Source organism: Epinephelus moara, chromosome 3 (assembly GCF_006386435.1).
Source record: "Epinephelus moara isolate mb chromosome 3, YSFRI_EMoa_1.0, whole genome shotgun sequence".
Classification (NCBI taxonomy): domain Eukaryota; kingdom Metazoa; phylum Chordata; class Actinopteri; order Perciformes; family Serranidae; genus Epinephelus; species Epinephelus moara.
Genome location: NC_065508.1, coordinates 1,824,008 through 1,839,717, shown reverse-complemented (window position 1 = coordinate 1,839,717; position 15,710 = coordinate 1,824,008). Strand labels below are relative to the sequence as shown.

At 43.7% G+C, this 15,710-nt stretch overlaps 1 protein-coding gene across 1 annotated transcript; it reads right to left on the bottom strand.

Moving 5' to 3' along the window:
- Positions 1–1,218: 1,218 nt before the first annotated feature.
- Positions 1,219–14,417, bottom strand: LOC126386911 (trafficking protein particle complex subunit 14-like). Its single transcript, XM_050039491.1, has 13 exons — positions 14,185–14,417; positions 13,058–13,401; positions 12,194–12,289; positions 10,817–10,946; positions 10,177–10,263; positions 9,675–9,795; positions 7,523–7,670; positions 6,947–7,029; positions 5,447–5,598; positions 4,549–4,685; positions 4,379–4,457; positions 3,884–3,998; positions 1,219–2,961 (listed from the first exon to the last, which is right to left on the bottom strand). Exons 1-13 carry the CDS (start codon positions 14,375–14,377, stop codon positions 2,805–2,807), a joined length of 1,842 nt encoding a protein of 613 aa, XP_049895448.1. The 5' UTR covers positions 14,378–14,417; the 3' UTR covers positions 1,219–2,804.
- Between the last annotated feature and the right edge of the window lie 1,293 nt (positions 14,418–15,710).

Genomic DNA, 15,710 nt, shown 5'->3' with positions numbered 1-15,710 from the left:
ACTGTTTACAGTCAAAAACTGCATCTGAGTGTGATTTAAATAAGTTTATTACATGCAGTATATTTGTTTGTTGTGTGTTTCTTTGCATATCCTCAAAATGTGAAGGCACAACTGTCTAAGATGAAAATATTGATAATACACCAACGGTACTGAAAACTGCTGTCACATGATAAAAATGATCAATTGATTTTCATGTCTTGTCAGGAGGACCAGTCATTGTTCCGACGGCTCATAATTCAGAAACCCCAATAGCCTGAAAAATGTCCCATTGGCCTGAAAGCCCGTTGTTTCTGTTTTCTTCAGTTCAGGTTGTGGAACGAGGGAAACTGAAAGCTGTGATTATATTAAACGTTTGTTTAAACCTGTTGGCTGTGATTGTGAACACACTGATGATAACACTGAAATAAAAGATGAATTCAGTCCAGGTGAACTGTTTGTCTTCCCTGCAACATCTCTATAATGTCACCTTTAAAGGTTCTGTATGTTACTTTCATAAATCCTTGTTATCAGTGACCCCTCTCTCTGAGGACGTTAACTGTCTGTACTCTGTAGCTGCGAGCGGGCACCTGGGCGTTGACCAAAATAAATAACCATCATATAATAATGTTACTAATGTTTCTATATTTCATTTGGACCATCGGCTAAATGATAATTAACTGTTTGAAAATTATCAGCTAACACTTTGAAGCAACCAACAGCAGATCCAGGTAAAGCAGAGCAAAGCTAGCTGGCTAACCCTTCCTCAGTTTACAGTTAGCTTATAGCCTAATCATTCCTGGCTTGTCATAATACTTAAGTTAGTATCAAAGATCATATTAGCTGGGAAAGTAATTTGACAAGAAGCTAGCCAACTGACATATCCACTCAGATAGTATTTTGCTAGTAATAATGTTAGCAAGCTAAGTTAGCCAGCTAGCTGTAACCAAGCTACCCTGCATTTATCTGGCGTTGGTTGCTTTGTAACAGTAGCTTAAAAGTAATTTTAAACGCCAACATAGCCAATTTACCAGCCGGATCAGCCCTGGAGTCAGGATGAATTAAAAGACATTAAAGTATTGTCCTACGTTAGTTAGCTCGCAATTCCTCTGCATTTTCAAGCAAGCTAATGTTAGCAAACGTTAGCCAGCTAAAACTAAAATATCATAATTTGTAAATCCAATCTAAAGCTCAACACTAAAATGAGAGTGCTGTTGTTCGAAGATACGGAGCATTTTATTTCTACATGAATTAATGAGTGTTAAGTTAATCACATTCACTTCACTCGGTGCTCTGCTGCTCCGAGCGTGTGGTGTTCTGAATAAATGAACAGTACATTCCAACAGCCCTTTGGATATTTCATATTTCAGTGTTTTCCTCTAACATCAGGATTTCTTTTCAGCAGTGGGTGGTGCTAAAATTTTGATATGGGGCGCTGAATTAAATGAATCAAACCACAAATAAGACAAGAATTAGTAAGCTAGCACAGTCTGCAGACCCTTCACCTCACTCCTCACCTCTAGGACACTACCTCCCATGGAGGAAAGTGGATGGCAGCTGGGACCTTAGTGCTGTACCAATTTGAATTCAGCTAGTACAACCCCACCCTCCGGGTTCACAGCGGGATTGTGGCCAGCAGCAGCACGGGGTCTAACCCGTGTAACTGCAGCAACAGAGGATTTGCTGATGGCGTGGAGTCAGGTGGATGAGACAGCAGTCCAAAATTTGTTCTGGCTGAATGAGTTGTTAAATGTAGGTCCGTCTCTGCCAACTAAAAACACAATATCACTATATATTTTACATGTCACTGTTCCTTTAACGTTAGTTTTCTTTTTTCCTCAGTACCAAACCTGAGACTCCCACCTCTAGGACACTACATTACAGGAAAGTGGACGGCAGCTCAGACCTTAGCGCTGTTGCAACTTGAATTCAGCTAGCGCAAACCCCAGACACAGAGTTCACAGTAAGCTGGTGGTGGTCAGCAACAGTGCTGGGTCTAACCATGTAAAGGCAGCAACAGAAGGTTTGCTGATCCACAGAGGACTCCGGGATCAGATCCTTGGTGCTTGGGCGCTTGGTCTTGCTCTGGCTGAGTTCGAGTTGCTACAGGGCGCTGAGTGAAGGTTTATCATGGACCATCATGAAGTTAGCGGGCTCCATTTCCTAGTGTAACTTTAGCTAATATTGCTCACTGTTAGCTTTGGAGCTAGCTGAAGAGAGGCTTGGGAACGTGTAATGTCACATCCTTTTTGGATTTTCCTGGATAATTCGAGTCTTTGACTTAGAAGTCAGTCCACAGGCTGTTGGAGGCAACAGAGAAAGACAGGGAAGTCTTTAAGTTATGTTACAACCAGTTCACCCACTGGCAATAAAAACAATAATACATGTAAGAAGTTACATACAGAACCTTTAAATAATACAGAAACATCATAATACATTAAAATGTGACATTTAAAGTGTGAACACATTTCGTACAGTGTCTGTTCATCGCAGGACAGTTTGTTTTCTCATCAGGACACTTGTTTCTTTTTCTTCTTTGTGTTCCTGTTTAAATTAAAATGCTCTCCCGCAGAAACTCGAGGCAGCAGGTTCACTTTCAATACGAAGAGAAGCTGAAGAGGAGATCATCTTCCTCTCCGCTTCTTCTTCAGGTGTTTCTATTTGTGACAGACAACTTGTCACGATCTTATTTTTTCATGTCTTATGTTTCCTTTTTTTTGTTTTCACTGATTGATTTCTCAGATTAAACAGAAGTATGTCCTCCTTTTGAGGCGTCCTCTCACTGCTTCCTTGTCCTTTCCTCTCCTCCCTCCTTGCGTCCTTGCTCCCTAGCTGACAGGATCCACCACCAGCACTTTACACTCCCTCTTGGCGATCTTGTCCAGTGACAGCAGTGTCTTGTCCTGTGGTGGCAGGTAAAGCGGCCGGCCGACCGGAGAGCCAACGGGAGGAGTGATGGCCCGCCGCTCCATGGCACTGCCCGTCCTGACACACACAAACACAGACAAACAGAGACAGACACACACACACACACACACACACACACACACACACGGAAATCTGATTGGGTGAAACTTGGTGGGGATCATTACAGGAGTTGTGATGATAAGGTAATGCCCACAAACAAATTCAGGGTGATTTTCTTCCTAAAGTCTCTGCATGATCTTGTCCTACAGTCCAGATTACAAAAAATAACCACGTACATGTACCTCAGTACTGAAGTACAGCACTGAGGTATTGCACCAACAGCCAACGCACCCAGGGTACCTTGCACGTCATATTTTGACGTAGAAAGTCCATGACCGAACGTCGATGTGTGACGAGGTCGGAGTGAGAATGTGTTGATCACCGGCCTGCCGGGTGAAAGTCAGTGCTTGTTACTCAGACTTCCAACACCTTTACCTACCTTGTTGTCTCTCCACGTTTCCCCCTGACAGCGCCCGGGGCCATTAAACAATAACAGCGACCAGCTGCGTATTATGTCAACATGAAAGGACGGCTTTTTTCGTCTGTGTCTGACACAGGAAGACACTGACCAAGCACTGTATTTTGATGATTTCAGAGTAAGACCAGGTTGCGTCTCCACCCCAAAAAGGCTGTGAGGCCATGCTCTGCGTTATGACATTCTGTAGTCTCATTTAACCGCTTGTTAGAAACCGTCTCTTTTAAGACACATAAAAGCTTTTAAATTCACAGTAGGGTATTTGCTGACATATTTTATGTCGTAGAACAAAACGTGAAACACACCCAGGGTACCCTGCACATCATATCTCGTGGGGAGTGGAAAGTCCATGACCAAACGTTGATATGTGGCGAGTTTGGAGTGAGAATGTGTTGTCAAACAGTATCCACAGTCTACAACTAGCTGAATAAATAAAATAAATCTTCCCGGTGTTTCAGGTCGTACCTCATGATGTGGGATCGAGACGGCTGCTGGTGGGAGAAGGACTGTGATCGACCCAAACTGGCCTGGTGTCGGTCCAGCAGGTCTCGAACCGCCGGGCTGGACGGGCTGTTTTTACCTGGACGGTGACGAGAGGACACGACACGTTCAACAACTTTAGCATCTTATTTACACTGAGTGGAATATTCTAGAGCTGAGCGTATTAGTCAATCGACAAAATCAACAGAAAACTATTTATCAAATCAATACTTCAGTGAGTTCTGATGCTTTTTTTTGTCCCACATGAAAATAAAATGAACAGTTGTGTATTTATGAAGTGATCATCAACATCTGAAGACATCACCTGGGGCTCTGGGAAATTACACTGCAGAACATGTTTCACTTGTATAAACTAAATGATTAACGGAGTGAATAAAAGGCAGATTGATTCATAAAGAAATAATAGTTAGCGCAGCTCTAAAATATTCATAACAATATCAAAGGATGTTTTTCTGTTACGTGAGAGCGGCCGAGCATCAGGCGGAGGGTTGGACACCGAGGCAGTGAACTGGAGCTTCAGCTTCATGTGTTGGCTCAGCTGCAGATAAACAAAGAGGGAGTTAATGAGAGGAGAGAGCTTCTTCAGGATTAAATGTGTTTGAACTGGTCTGAGATCAGAGTCAGCGTACCTCATACAGTCCTGGTTTGAGGATCTGGAAGGCCACGCTGAAGGACAGAGTGCTGCCTTTGCGACAGTGTCCGAGGTTACTGAGAGGAGTGTGACAAACCACAGCCGCCAGCGACGCGTCCTCACCCTGACCTCGACCTCAACACACACACACACACACAGATATAATTATTGACATTGTCATGGCTGTATGTGTTGTTGTGCTCCTTCTCCATCTCCTGTAGCTCTGCCCAGGTGTGTCGCTTAACGAGGAACACCTTCTCTAGTAACGAGGTGTTTAAGAGTTTTCATGTCTGATGTTAATAAAGCTCGTGGATTTGATTGTTCTAAAGGTGTCTTATGTGGTTGATTTGGGTCAGTGGTGAAGTGGTGTTCACCCCACAGGGCTGCACAAAGGTGTAACTAACAGAGGTTTAGTGGACACTCTTGGAGCATTCGTTAGGGGCACTGTTGGAGTTTCGGGCTCCTGCCCTTCATCAGACGTCTGATGAAGGGCAGGAGCCCGAAACGTAACATGTGAATAAACTTTCAAGGAGCAGCTTCTGGTGTGCGGACTTTATCTTTTATTTCATACTTACCTTTTGGTCCAGCACCCAGCATTAAGTTTTTTTGGGATGTGCGTGCTACCTTTACCTGTCACTGTTGGAGTAATGAAACTGTTCGGTTATTCACCACACTCCCAGAGCGCAGAGCGACTCTGGGCACAGATGGAGCAGCAGAATATCAGGCACAGTCAAAATCTAATCGTTCATTAGGTCGGAGGTGAACTAACCCTCCCTGCTGACACATAACACTGGTTCTGTGAAGACGTGAAGACTGGACAACATGTCTCCAACATGTCTCACAGTCTAACACTGACTGGTCCTCACAAAGATAAAAGAGTGCATCAGCAGACTGACCCTCTGGAGTCCAGACGAGTCGAACAGCCAGGAAGTCCTGCAGGTTGTTGAGCAGAACATATTTGACTTTGAAGTGTTCCTTCACCTTGACGGTGCTGGGACAGCTGGCCGTCATGACGAACCGCGGCCGGTCCAGACGGATACTGGGCAACCTGAGAGAGACGGGAGGACAGAGGGAGGATAGAAACGTGTCGATTTACAAACAGACAGTCAGGACACGTCCCTGCGGACATCAAGGAGCAATGAATTCACTCATAACAACTTTAAAAGACACTTTAAGTGAACTGCATGTTGCATTTAAAATGTAACACACGGAGAGACGTGAGTGGGAAAAATGTAAAGGTTCTGCCTACACATGAGCTGCAACTATTATTGTCATTATTGATTAATCTCCAGATTATTCTCACAATTAATTAAAAATACAATTCCCCAGAGCCCATGGTGCCGTCCTCAGTTTGTTTCTTTTGTCCAACCAATGTCCAAAACTCAACGACTCCTCAGTTACTGTCATAAATTCTCAAATTTAAGCAGCTGAAAACAGCAAATGTTTGACTGAAACAGTTAATCCAGTGTCAAGATAGTCGGTGATTGGTTTTCTTTAGATCTACTCTTCAATTAATCGACTATTCATTACAGCTCTCGTCTACTCAGATACTTTCATTTTAGAAAAAATTCTGTCTCCCCAACTTTGTTTTATGGAAACCTTCTGTCCACACTAGAATATATAAACGACTCCAAACACTCGCCGGGCCAGTGGGTGATGATAAAGGCTACATCAACGATATGTCAAATACAAGAGAAGAAGATTCTGAGTGTGAGCAGTGAGCCGGTATCAACAAATCAAACAATAACAAAACAGTATGAGCTAATAATTTCTTTATTTGTACATATTTGAAACATATTTATTCAACATCTTTCTGGTGCACGAGGTGCAGTAAAACTGAAACGGGACTCGTGTGGACAAACGACGAGGTAAACAAACTGGTAGACCTCCATCATTGATGTTTCTGGAGCATGCTCATTCAAGCAATGCACCCAAATTCGTACATAACCCACATATTTTGAAAGGCTGCGATCACGTGACTAATGTGCTGACGGCAGTAAAAAATTAAACAGTCATTTTACAGTACGTCCTCAACATGTTTCTTTTCCTAAATCTAACCACAGTAACTTTACGTTAATTACATAACTGTACGTTAAGAACGTAACGTCATTCATGGGGCACAAATCCATAGGATATCATACGAAACACTCTATGAGAATACGTTGGCTCATTACACCCAGCAACAACATGCAAATGTTTTTAAAAAATCTGCACCTTAGAAGGCGTTTTCTAAAACTCAGTTTGTGGACGAGGGGCTAAAAGGTAAAGGAAAATATCTGATTTCATAGAAGTAGAAGATGATTGGCGGTTAAAATTAATTACAAATTACGCCTTACTCCCCTCCTGCTGGTGGCGCCCAGGTGACGACCTTCTTCACCTACCTGCTCAGTTCTTACCTGTAGTGGGTGTAGATACAGTTGGTGAAAGGCATTTTGGGAGTCGACCACTGCAGTACAGCGACCAGGGGAACCTCCAGCCCCTTCAAAATAAAACATACGGAAAACTAACATGTTGTGGTGAGATAAAGGAAAAGTTCTGACCACAAGAGGAGTTCATACAGGTGGAATACAGGATATACTGAAGCGGTGCAGTCGAGTCATGAAACATGGACCTGGAGACAAATGTTACATCATGTATGTTTTTCAAAAACACGCTGGAGAAGAAATTGAGGTTTATCAAAAAATTGTTTTCCACTTTCTGCAAACTGCAATAAAACATTTTTCTCTCTTGAAGTAAATCATGTTTTCTAAGAACCAGACGGCAGTTTTTGTCTCTCAATATTTGGATTTATGGATTTCTAAACATGTTAAATCTTCTTTGAACTGGGACAACTTGGCAGAAAATATATAAATCTGCTTTTCAAAAATGTCCCGACCAAATCAGGCCCCAATAACCACAGAAAATCTCACAAAGACCATAGTTAAACAACAGAAATAAAGTCAATGATAAGAAAAACATAAAAGATCACGAACCTCGTTGGAGTCGTCTTGCGGCATGTCGTTGAGGTGAAGCTGAAACAGGAAGTCGTGCTCCTCCAAAGCGCTGAGCATGCTGGGAAGGCGGCAGGCCAGGCTGTCCACCCTGCAGAAAGACGCCATGCCGACCTCACCGGACTGATGGCTGCAGAGCAAGACACAAAGCAGAATGAGCGCCGTCACATTAAACCATCAAACTTGTGTGAAAACTGAGATGTAAAGACTCGCAACACAGGTAACACTGTTTAATCTAACTAAGCAGACGGAAACAGGGCGTCATGTAAGGTCAAATTCAGACCAAAAATTCACAACGAGACAAGTTGAAACAAACAACTTATTTGTAAAAAGCTGCCGGTTCACAGGAAGTGACCACGATGAGACGGTGTATCATCTCTAGTCGACAACTCTCTGTGCTTCTGATCTGTAATGTTGACAGGAAGTGACCACCATGAGATGGCGGATCATCTCTAGTCGACAACTCTCTGTGCTTCTGATCTGTAACGTCGACAGGAAGTGACCGCCATGAGACGGTGTATCATCTCTAGTCGACAACTCTCTGTGCTTCTGATCCGTAACGTCGACAGGAAGTGACCGCCATGAGACGGCGGATCATCTCTAGTCGACAACTCTCTGTGCTTCTGATCCGTAAGGTTGACAGGAAGTGACCGCCATGAGACGGCGTATCATCTCTAGTCAACAACTCTCTGTGCTTCTGATCTGTAACGTTGACAGGAAGTGACCACCATGAGACGGTGTATCATCTCTAGTCAACAACTCTCTGTACTTCCGTTCTGATTTGCAGCTTTTCAGACTTATTTTGTGGCTGAATATAATTTGTAGCTTCTTAAAATCTGAATGAGGATAGTGATAGTGAGATACTGGCTACAGTGATGAAACAAAACCAGCATCAGATGGACTGTATTCATAATCAATACGCCACAATAATATAAATAACCAGCGCCAATTCATCAGTCAGTGAGAATGTGTGTGTGGGCGGGGCATAAGCACATACAGCCAGCAGCAGCAGCGATCCATCGTCTGACACTGGCACAACATGCCGTCTGCGGTCATTTTGACTTGACCAGTGGACTTCACTACAAGCTGATTGGCTGTTGAAACAGGTTGGGGGAAACACTGTGGGACAAGGACGAAAGTTAAAGTGGCAAAAGTCTGTCTGAGGCGGGCGGGAGGGGTGCTGGATGTTCTTTTTTCCCTTAACCCAATCACATGATTTGTTAAAAAACAAAATACATGGAGTGCTACTTGGGTATAGAAAAGGGTGTCCCTCTGGTGCTCTTCAGTTTAGGGATCCAAGTAGAACTTAAACGAAGAGATCTGAGGCACTCAGGAGGGTGATGATATCACCCTCCTGAGTGCCTCAGATCTCTTCGTTTAAGTTCTACCTGTTTTTGTTGTCGGAAAGGAAAAGGAAAAAAAAAGTCAAATTCCGGTGTTGTACTGACGTAGTGCTTTTATTTTGAAAGAGACTGTATGCAAACTGTACATTTCCTGTGAAAACAGAAGTGTATTTTGAAAACAGACAATGCATGTAACAGGCTGAAGTTGACGCGGCGTCCCAGAACGTCAACAACCAACACACCCAGGGTACCTTGGACGTCATATGTGGACGTGGAAAGTCCATGACCAAATGACATATTTCCCCGTCACATATATGCTCTGTAAAGCCCAGACTTCACTGTTGGTCCATTTGTGCGTTTCAAGTTTTTCTTTACGAGCTGTTCAAACAGCTAACAGGTTTTTAATAGTGCCAGCTGCATTCAACCAATCACCACATACTCATGGTTCCTCTTATGCTCGGGGAGTATAGTCTGAAATAGGAGCTAAAAAAGTCCCTCAAAATGACGTTCTAAGAACTGTGATAATTCCTCGTTCTTGTGGTGTGAACACGAAATAAAACCACGGTTTACAACTATGAAAAATTCCGTAAGTGCCTTGTGTGTTACCAGTGCATTAATTTAAAGTGGTAAACAGACGGTTTCACTGGAGCAACTCAGGAGCCATCCATAATCAGGAATGAACAGAAACCCTGCAGCCAATCAGAATCCAGTGTACACCTGGACCACGATGTAACACATGATAAAACAATACACGTCAGACATGACAGAACTCCACATTTTTCTGTACGTACCACACGTTGTCCACCAGCAGCACGGAGCCATCCGGCATCATGGGAAGGTAGGAGGCATTGAGGTTTGGTAAAATCCGAACGTCCCGAACACTCACTTCCTCCTGTGAAGACTCGTTCAACACTGACAGGAAGGAGGAATAAGAATAAGTATTTTAGTTGTAGACCAAAGTGTTCAAAACTCTGAAACAAAATACTATGATAATTCACTTTTATCAAAAGATTATTTTAATGGCTTTTTTGTGCCGACCATACAGGAAGTGTTTCAGCGGCTGGCAGTGGCTTTTTGCTCCTTGAGATGAAAAAACTTCAACTCAGAGCGGAAAAGTGCCCCATGTCAACTCTGCTTTTTTTCCATTGTCCAGTGGGATGATCTGAGAGGCTGTGTCACTTCCTGCCTTAACCAGATTCACTGCTTTGTCCTCTGCTCCACTATCTTTACATTATGAGCCTGCTGGTCTGGTGTGAATCCCATAATAACAATATAAAAAGAATGATTGCTGACCTTTGAGGACGGCAAGGTGCCTCCCAGAGACGGTCATCTGTTTACAGCGGACAGTGGGAGGCGGCAGGACGGTCAGAGTGGTGCTCACTGTGGACGGAAGCAAAATACATGTTAACTAACCAACAATTAGTTTTATTACAGATTAATCGTTCAGTCTGTGAAATGTCAAAAAAAGTGAAAATCACAATTTCCCAGAGTCCAAGGTGACGACTTTGATCTTTTTTATGCGACCAACAGTTAAACCCCCCAAATAATTTCAGTCTAAGATCATATTGGACAAAGGTGAGCAGCAAAGCCTCTTAGCTAAAGCCGTGTGTGTGCCTGCCTTGAAAAATGCGTGAGGTCAGGTAAGTTGGCCATGATGCTGTGCATGTTATGGTTGCTTAACAACTTCAGGCGCCACCTGCCTCCACGCTCTTGAAAGTTGGCGCGGCACGTGTACGGCCCCTGTGTGTGGAGAAAGGCGTAAGCGTGGCTACACATTGTTTAAGTGTCCGGCCCCTGGCCGTCATGACAGGAACACGCTGCCTCCCTCTGTCTCCAGACTTGGTTTCATGGTTAAGCATTACAGACCAGGAAATGGATTAACTCATGAGGGTCCTCACAGGTATGAAAGCAGAAAGGTGTGTGTGTGTTGTACCCTGAGCTTTGAAGGTGTTCAGGTCGTGTCTGAAGGTGTGTGTTGGCTCTCGTTGCTGTAGGACACTCAGGTAGCCGAGCTCCTGCACCTCCGCTTTCTCTGCCTCCTTCTTCCACACCGTGACCATCACCTGAACACACACAGAAGAAGAAAACTGCTGACAAAACACACTATACTGACTCTTAAAGGAATAGTCACCCAAAAAAATAACCATTTGTGTATTAATAACTCACCCTGTGTAACACTAAATCTGTGAAAAAATTTCAGGCCATAGTAGCTCAGTGGAGAGAGCGGGCGTCCCATGTACGAAGCCAACTGGCTCATTTGAGATGAGTCAGGCCTGCGCAGATTCGATCACCGGCGATCGCAGCACGATGCATGCCAGTTAGTTTTGTGTCTGACTTCATACCAACTTGCTCTGACGCCATACAAAAGTGGACAGCGATAATCTCGTGAGATCAAGGCGATTGCAGTTTTTAGAGTCAGGCCCTGCAGCAAGATGCAGGCCGATCTCGTCCACTTTCCAGGTGAGGCGCAGTTCATCTTGAGTGAGTCTAATGTCCTTGCCGCAGTGGCTGTGGGTTCAATTCCAACCTTTGCTGCATGTCATTCCCCCTCTCTCCCCTTTAATACTTAATACTGTCCTATTTATTAAAGGCAAAGGCCCAAAAAATAGTCTTTAAACGACAAAACGTGGGGCGTTGGTTGCGTAGAGGATAGTGCTGGCGCCCCATGTACAGAGGCACCACCCTGCTGCAGCGGCCGTGGCCTGCAGCCCTTTGCTGCGTGTCATTAAAAAAAAAAGCAAAACAGAACAAAAAAACAAAGAGGAATTAAAGTAAACAGGGTCCACGTTAAACAACAGGAAAACTACATCAAAACATGCGTCTACCCATTCTCACACAACTCGTGCAGAATAATCCAAGTCTCATTTATCCAGTGGTAAGCGCAAGTATGTGTTTGAACTTTTTGTGCAAGAGTGTTTTAAATTTCAAGGTTTGGGCAAAAATGCAAGAGTCTGGGAAGGACTGATGTTAAACAACCCGTTTTGTTTCAATTCATGAAGAATGTTCTTTGGATTCTTTGTTCACCATAAAGAGATTCAACATAACCCTGGGTGAGAAACTGATATACAAATGATTATTTTGTGGGTGAAAATTCTCTTAATGTTTAAATCCTTAACCTGTCTGGTGTCTTCATGATGTTGGAACTCTGTGAAATTATATAAGCTTGAAGGTTTCTAGAAGCAAACCACAGGTCCCCATTTCGCGGTGGACCTAAGATCAATTTCTTGGATCCCACCTGAGTTTGAAAACAGCTTTTACACTTTACCAACAAACTGTGAGGGAGAACAGACGGACAGATGTTCCTCCTGACCTTGACTTTCAGGGTGCTGACGGGGAGTTTGTCCAGAGACACGGTTAGGGGGAAGATCACTTCATCCGTCAAAACCACTGGCTCGTCCAGAGGAGACTGACATGGAGACATAGACACACTGATGAGAAGTCATGATGAACCCTTACTGAGCAGCAGCTCAGGGTTCAGTAACCTCAGCTCAGAGGTATTATAAATATATGAAAATAAGTGATGCAGTTTGTAGATGCCAGCGTCAGCAGAGGGAAGCACTGGGTGGAGAATGGCACTGATGTTCACTTATAACTCACTCCATAACATAACTTTTCATGCATGTACAGCACAGCAACACACTGATGTTGGGCAGGTATAATGTGTGCACCATCTTAGTATAGCATGTTAGTATGCTAACTGTTGCTAATTAGCAGTAAACAGAGACCAGCTGAGGCTGAAGTGAATGTCATCAGTTCTGCAGGTATTTGGTCATAAACCAAAGTGTTGGACATGTTAACATGTTGACCTGATGACAAGTCAGAGGATCACTAAAGTTTTTACAATTCGGGCTTTGACCTGCAGGTGACACTAAAGGATAAATCAGGAGGGAGCAAAAGTCGGAGGGGTTCATCCTCTGGGGATCATGAATGTCATTACTAAATCCATCAACAATCCATCCAATAGTTGCTGAGATATTTCACTGGATATGTTAGAACTCTGACCTGCCTGTGGCTCTGAGGGATAAGTAATGAAGGCATCAACTTCAGTAAGATTTGTCTTTAGGGGATCATGAATGTCTGCACAAAATGTCATATCAATCCATCCCATTGTTGATGAGGTATTTAGTTCTCCTTCCTTTCTAGACAATCAATGTGAGTCTCAACACCGCTGTACCTGAACAGGCGCCCTGCGGAACTCCCTCGCCGCCGTCCCAGATGAGTTGTGGATGAGCAGAGGCTTGCAGTCCCTGAAGCTCCGACACCGGGAGTCCACCCTGCTGCCGAGCGCCGCAATGGCTGCCTCTGCTGCTGCAATGTAGTCTTCCTCACCGTCATCGTTGGCTTCATCCCCGCTGCTCTGGTAGTCGTGGTGATGCTGGTGGTGGTTGCCCCGATGGCGGCTACTTTCACCTGGACTCACGCTGGCCACGGCACACAGAGAGCCAGCCAGCTCTCTCCACGCCCGGCTACTGGCCGACTCTGTCCCAAAACCGGCTGCACTGCCGTCTGTGCCCCCTGCTGGAAAATCATGTGCACACACAGATGAATTCATGCTTGTGACAATCTTGATTGGCTACATTCATTGTATAACCCTGACCCCCTGATACTGTATCTGCTTTTAGCCCTGATTTGGTCCAGTGTTTTTAATATTTTGGCCCTGGTTTGGCTCAGTATTCTGCAGAGTATTAGCCCTGGTTTGGCTCAGTATTCTGCAGTGTATTAGCCCTGGTTTGGCTCAGTATTCTGCAGAGTATTTGCCCTGGTTTGGTGAAATATTGTCCGGAGTTCTGTTCTTCATCTGGTTTAGTGCTCTCTGGTGATTTGGTTAAATCTTCTCTTGTGATTTGGCTCTGGTTTCATCAATATTCATCACATACATCAACAATCATTATATCAAATGTACCCTGTTATTGGGTTGTGTTTTGTCCCTGCTCTGAGTCTGTATGACAGATATGACCTCTGCACAGAGTCTGGTAAAAACAAAGATGGAGAAAGGCACAGAATGAATTTGATCTAACAGCAGGATTCCCTCCGTGTCGCCTTGAATTCACGTTGAGTAAAATATAAAATGATGTAAATATTGTTTAGTCTCATCACACTGTGAGTCCCTCTATGAATATTAGAGGACATTAAACATCAGCATGCTGACACCACGGGCTCAGTACTGATTAACGCACAGTGATTGGCTGTATTACAGAGATATGAAACATATCTCGGTTTATCTTTCTCCCTCCTCCCTTTCATCCTGTGCCGGTCGGATGTGGGCATCCTCCTCCTGCCCTCCCACCTCCTCCCCCTTACCGGGGCCGTGCTCGGTTGGCGTCGCCCCAGCGTCCCTGCAGCGCAGCACCAGGAGGAAGCGGACCGTCTCGCCCAGGTAGAGGTGACTCCGGCGGGGCAGAGTGCGGTACCGGGCCGGGTCCGACAGATCCGTGATGGGCACCGCCGGGAAATACATGAAATACTCGCACTGCGACTCCATCATCTGCACCATGGCGACGACCGGAGGAGGCTGAGCGAGCAGGGACAGGACCGGAGTCAACAGACAATAAAACACACACACTTCCTCTCGTCACTTTCAAAATAAAAGCACGCACATTGTCTGGGTTACAGAAAAATTAGACCAGTGCGCCCCGCAGTGGTTTATTATCAGAAACAACAACAATACAGTCAGACATCACAGGTTATTGAAAAGAAAAGGAAACATGTCAGGATAATTGTCAAAATACGTAAAATAACAAAAGACAGCAAATATAAAGTGGTACAGCAGGTCCATGGGCTTCTCAACTGTCTCATGGTTGACTTAAACATGATATCACTGAAAGTTAACTAACGTGATTAAGAAGAAAAGATTGTGCTTCAGGTGGGAAGAGATAAAGGAGATGTAATTTTCTGCATTTAAAAAGACAAGAAAATGAGACATTAAATAAAAACACAATGGGCAGTTCATATAGCTCAGCTATGTTTAAATCATGTTAACTTTATAAATGAAACTGCAGTATAGATAAAGAAGGTAGATATGTTTATATATTTTATACATTTATAGAATGTAATGTATAATTTTTATTTAACACACCGGTCCTTGGGAAGTATTCCATACAGTAGGCTACTTATTAAAAATGGGAGGATACTTGAGACCATGGAAACTGATTTTTGGTTTGATGTATAAAGACAACTGTTGACTCATTTACAACTTTCAATTAGAATTAATTCATAACTTTCTAGCAACTGGAAAAATGCTAAACATTTAGGAGTTTACTTTTTTTTTTCCCGTTAAAGGGTTTTTTTGGGGAGTTTTTCCTGATCAACTGTGAGGGTCCTAAGGACAGAGGGATGTCGTATGCTGTAAAGCCCTGTGAGGCAAATTGTGATTTGTCTTATTGGGCTTTATAAATAAAATTGATTGGTTAAAGTTATAACATCCTGCCAAAGTGATCAATCAATTCAAAGTTACTTAGATAGGTGGAAAAAGTTTATTGAAGCTGAGGGGTGGTGAGAAAAGATGTGGGGTGAAACTTAAAACTGTGAATGGTCTCTGCTCTTATCTCTTTAAGAATGCCTGTTTTGTCAATTTGAATTTGTAGCGGTCGAGCTAGTTTTGCAATATTGTTATGATTGTATGACTATTTGTCTACGTGTCACGTGAGGTACACTGAGCATGTTTACATGCGCACAATAATCAGATAACTGTGAATAATCAGGTAATGGTAATAATCCGATTTGACGCGTTTATCACACTCGAGCTCGTGATGTTGTACTGTGATATCGTCACGGCTGTGATTCGGTCGAAGACAATCACAGCCGTGACGATATCACAGTATAACATC

Coding starts and splice junctions, on each gene's coding strand:
- LOC126386911 (XM_050039491.1), bottom strand. CDS start 14,377: ATGGTGCAGATGATGGAGTCGCAGTGCGAGTATTTCATGTATTTCCCG. Junction 9,796..10,176: donor GCACCTTGCCGTCCTCAAAG/GTCAGCAATCAT, acceptor CCTTCCTGTCAG/TGTTGAACGAGTCTTCACAG. Junction 5,599..6,946: donor TGTATCTACACCCACTACAG/GTAAGAACTGAG, acceptor CGTCTCTCTCAG/GTTGCCCAGTATCCGTCTGG.